Below are 5,148 nucleotides of genomic sequence, written 5' to 3' on the forward strand. Positions count from 1 at the left end.
TGCACTTCATGTTTACATATTCTTATTAACGTATACTTCATATTTTTTGTGCAGCAAGGTCAGACAGTGGTAGGTGGCACAGTTGAAAATGATTCTGGACCAGTATTTGACAAGACTCCTATTGGGAGTGTTTCTGCACCAGGTCTCTTCTTATCTGAATTAGAATGTGCTCGCGCTCTTCAGGCATACTTGTGTTCTAGGTTCATTGAATTGGACAGGTACATAATTTTCAATTTCTTTGACTTGGCATATTTTTTATTTCTTTTTAATTCTGATTGAACAACATCGTGGCAATTTGTTGTATGCTCAATCTTTTCTTATGTAGAAATATAATTGACTTTGGTGAACATCGCGTCAATTGTTGTGACATACAACAATCTTTTGCTGATGGCGCATGTCTCGACAACGTGTTTATGCAATGTTTCATTGAGTGTGTCCGCGATGACTGGTCTAAACATATTCCTCCACTCAATGCTCACCAGCTCATTCTAGATGTTAATGTTGGGGTATGACTTCTACATTTATACCTCTTTTTTAAATGCATATCTTTAATGGAAATTACATAATACTTCTCTATCCTATTAGGCTATATTGAACTTTGAGGAGCAGGAGCAACATAGTAAGTCTCCTCGTCCATTTGACCCTTCAGTTTTGGAGAGTTACCTATTGAAGACACTGCCTTCTTTCAAGCAGCTGGATGACTACAAATCAGTTATTTTCTGTTCCTTCACCCTCCACACTCTCACCTCATTTTGCTGCATTTAAATTTTAATCCAATCATCCATATCAACCTTAGTGTATTAAACATTTGTTATTTCCATTTTGTGTGCATGTAGATAATGGTACCCATGCTACGATCTGGACATTGGACATTGTATGTTGTTAATCTTCAGATTGGACGCATACATGTGTTAGATTCCAACCCTTATGGACCAGAGATGGGTGGGACTATCTGGAAAAATTACCATTGTATACCTATGGATTTGGGTGATAGGAAGGTTTCATGGGCCAGGTTAATGATGAGTAGGCTCAATCTAGCTATTCAAAATGCTCGACCAAGATCAGATCTCCCTGCTTTTTTGAAGTACCCTATTGAACTCATGAATAACTGCCCAACAATGAAATTGGGGTCTAATGATTGTGGATTCTTTGTCATGAGATATATGCAGAACTACGACTACATTGTTGGAGCTATGAATGCAGTCATTGATCCGGTACATAATACATAGATAGTTTTTTTGTTGTTATGACATAATGTATGTACAGTTATGTCTAACTCACCTTTCCTTATATTTGTTTGCAGGATTATTCAGAGGACATTCGCTCTCTTGTACTGCATTACCTAATATTCCATCGACTAAATAGAAACAGCTTCGTGGTCTCCCACCTGGACAGATTCAAGTTCTCTCAGTAGTAGCCTAGTATAGTTTACTATCTTAATATTAGTATGAACATCATGGTCTGATGGCTTTTGGTGGCTTCAAGTTATCTCAGTTCTAGCTTAGTTTAGGGTAGTGTCACTGAATGGTGTTCATGTAAATATTGGTCTGTTGGCTTATGTTAGGATTCAGATAATACTTATGTCCATATACAACTCTTAGCAAACTCTTATATACATCGTACCAGATATGTTTTAGATGGTTATATTTATATATGATAGTTCTGCACTTTATCATTTGTCTTATGGTTTTTATATCTTTTCAGTGATGTCCTTCATTTATATGCTTTCTTTCTAAGTTCATTTATTCAGTCTTTTCAGTTATTCTCTGGATTGATTATGCAAAAACCTGATACTGTTTATGCATATTACTGAATATGTTTATGTTTTTTGTATACTTATTTACTTTATGCGCCTGTTTATCCAGCTTCATTGTGCTGCTTATCTTTGATCAGTTCTGTTCAATATTTTCAATAATTCCTTGTATTGACTATGCAAAAAATCCGATAATGTTTACGTATATAAATGAACAGGTTTACCTTGTTTTATGTACTTATTTACTAAATGCGCCTATCTTTGTTTATCCAGTGTTAATGTGCTGCCTATATTTGTTCAGTTATGCATAAATCTGATGCTGTTTATGCATATAACTGAACATGTTTACGATTATTCATTTAGTATTTTTGTTTTGGCGCCAACCCCTACATATTGACTTCATTTCGCCGGATATTTGATTCTTTCAACATAATTACTGTATGAGATGCAGTGCATATATGATTATATATCCAAACAAACCCATCAGTAGCATAGCTCATAACAAATAATTACGTCGCATTAATAGATATAATCCATACAGTGAGCTTTTAACGTAAATATTCATAATCATCAAATAGTATCATGATCATAACATTTCAATATCATCCATTATTTATGTATAAATGTTTTACAATTCTGCCAAATTATCGTCATTCGAACCATGTTCTTCAGAATCAGTATGTTTATGTTTTTTTGATGTGGATGTCTCATTCCACTGTGGGGCCATTGTTGAATTTTTGTTTCTAGACCCAGGCGGTCGTCCTCTTTTTCTATCGGCAAGGCTAGCCAATTTAACCCTATTTTCCTCTACAGACAAGCAGGTTCGACTGTTGTGTCCATCAGCAATGCCACATTTTTGGCACTTTCGAGTCTTCTTCTTTTCTCCTTTCGCACCCAGTTTTAGAAGTCTTTGTTCACTAGTTTTTATTGTCCTTCCCTTTGGCCTTGCATTAATTGGACGCAATAAGCTTATGCCATCTACATCATATTCCAGTCTCTACATGCCATACAAAGAAGTATTTATAGGTACATATGTTATGATGCCAAATTATAAATAGTTACTACCATTAAATATACATAATATCTGCAATTTAATAAATTTAGATTTCATACCTTTCTAACATCCCCATATTGTGTTCCTTCACAATCATCATTTCCAACAAGCGTCATTTGCAGTTCAGATTGATGATGTGCATCAATATTTAAGCCTCCATCCTACTCATTAGTGCATTATAGTCAATATTACAAATAAGGTATAAATCATCCCATTTGTTTGCACTATACATAAATTACATTGTTTTTTGCCATAATATTACCTGTTGTCGTGAATGTACTGCCACATGCTCCTCGTTATCACATTGCGATACATGTTCATCTCCAGCGTTTCCAACATCATCCTCTTCGCCCTGCAACGTTTAATTTTTACAATTAGCAATAATTAAGTTTTGAATAAAATTTTCAACAATTTTATATAAAAGAACACCCACATGGTTGCCCTCTCCAGTAGTTGCACCACCAGCATTTTCACATCCTATATCTGGCTCTAAACGCCCAAGCATCTCCAACAGTTCATCCATTGTGTCCAAAGCCTTATCACTCCCTGCCTTTGACATACTAGCTTGGTTTACTACGTTCATTGCCTTTTTAAGCAACATTTTTTGCCTATATGATTTTGTTTCTCCATCTTTTCCACTCATTTTCCTGTCATCTCTTGAAAATTCCACGTCTTGCTTAGCTGAGTATGTGTAACGCTGTAGAATGTATTCCTTAGGTATCCTCTCTAGTTGAATGTGCATGAATGTTCGGATTAGATGCACACAAAATAGTCCTACATTTAAACAAGGGTGCAACATTTCACATTCAGCTTTAATTATTATCGTATAAATAATATGACGTTATTTCTTAACTCTTGCTTACCTGTGTGTTCCCACTGTTTGCATTCACATTTAAACTTTCCTGCCTCTACATCTGCATTCACTTTGAATTGGTGTTGCCCCCACACGATTCTTTTCGATCTTGATGTATGCTGCACCAACCAATCATTTGCGCCTCCATCTGGATCAAGTGTTATCCTATATGCAGTAGCGTATTTTATTGACTCCTCGAATCTATTCATCACAGCCCTGGTGTATGCCCTTGCAACCCTAATTTCGAACATATATAGAGTTGTGGTTTCTTTTTGACCCTGCATATAAAATAATTAGTTACGTCGTGCGAGCCTACTAAATAGTATAATGCATAAATAATATTACATACCATACATCCTAGTGTTTCCTTTCCTTCTTGCATCTTCATGCTATGTAGTAGTTTCAACATTTGCTTAGCAAACTCATGAAGTGGGGTGTTTGAATCTACATGAGCGCTCTTCACGAGTTTGTTCATGCTCTCGCTACGTTGCGTAGACACCATAAGCCCACAATAGTCATGTTTGAAAAAAACAGGTATCCACTCCTTACGCATTGCATATAATTTTCTAAGTGTTCCATCTTCATGCAGGTTGAATTCATCAATCAACAATTTCCATGCAGCCTCAAACTCTATTTCAGTCAATGGATGATGTACTATAGACTGGAATTTTGTCTTAAAATCCGCTTCAGCATATCGTGCATACAACTCATTTAGAAATGGCATGTACCTATTTTGCACATGCCATAGACACAACCTGTGGACTGTGTTTGGGAAGACCCGACGTAATGCCACTGGCATTGCAGGATCTTGATCTATAAATATTCATTGTCTGACATTATTATATGCATATTTTTATGCAAACATTGTATGTTACATAACAAAACAAGACTCACATGCATTGTAAATACGCACAAGATATTGAATTTATATTGCATGTACTTCAAGTTTATAGTCATTATATCTACATAAATCATACCTGTCAACATGACTCTTGGTCCTTCGGTCCCCATGCATGTCTTGAATGCATTAAATACCCACTCGAATGTTTCAACAGTTTCATCTCCCAATAATGAGAACCCAAACACTGTGCATTGTAGGTGTTGGTTTGCACCAACAAACATTCCTAGGGGTTTTCCATACAAATTAGTCTTATGAGTTGTATCAAAGGTAACTGCATCCCCAAAATCAACATACTCTCCTTGCTGACTAGCATGAGACCAAAAAATACTCAATATTTTTCCTTCGCTGTCTAACTGGAAATCAGAGAAAAATTGTGGATTATCCCTTTTGCATAATGAAAAAAAGCCAAAAGCTTAGACACATCATTGGCATTCTTTTCTCGTTGCTTTGCCTGTTTCCTGTATATTTCAACAAAAATTTATAATTTTTACTCATTAACTTGAAATGGATTTTAAAATTTATATAATAGATACATAAAGAAAATGATTCTTACAAATTAGCAATGTCCTTTGCTGTAATTGGTACGT

At 35.5% G+C, this 5,148-nt stretch overlaps 1 protein-coding gene across 1 annotated transcript; it reads left to right on the forward strand.

Annotated features, from left to right (window-relative positions):
* Positions 1-393: 393 nt before the first annotated feature.
* On the forward strand, positions 394-1,556 carry LOC109939949 (uncharacterized). The gene is made up of 4 exons (XM_020538495.3): positions 394-506; positions 586-711; positions 837-1,214; positions 1,304-1,556. The coding sequence occupies exons 1-4, from the start codon at positions 414-416 to the stop codon at positions 1,412-1,414; spliced, it is 708 nt and encodes a 235-aa protein (XP_020394084.1). The 5' UTR covers positions 394-413; the 3' UTR covers positions 1,415-1,556.
* Positions 1,557-5,148: the final 3,592 nt, after the last annotated feature.

The sequence above is a fragment of the Zea mays genome, chromosome 5, assembly GCF_902167145.1.
Source record: "Zea mays cultivar B73 chromosome 5, Zm-B73-REFERENCE-NAM-5.0, whole genome shotgun sequence".
NCBI lineage: Eukaryota > Viridiplantae > Streptophyta > Magnoliopsida > Poales > Poaceae > Zea > Zea mays.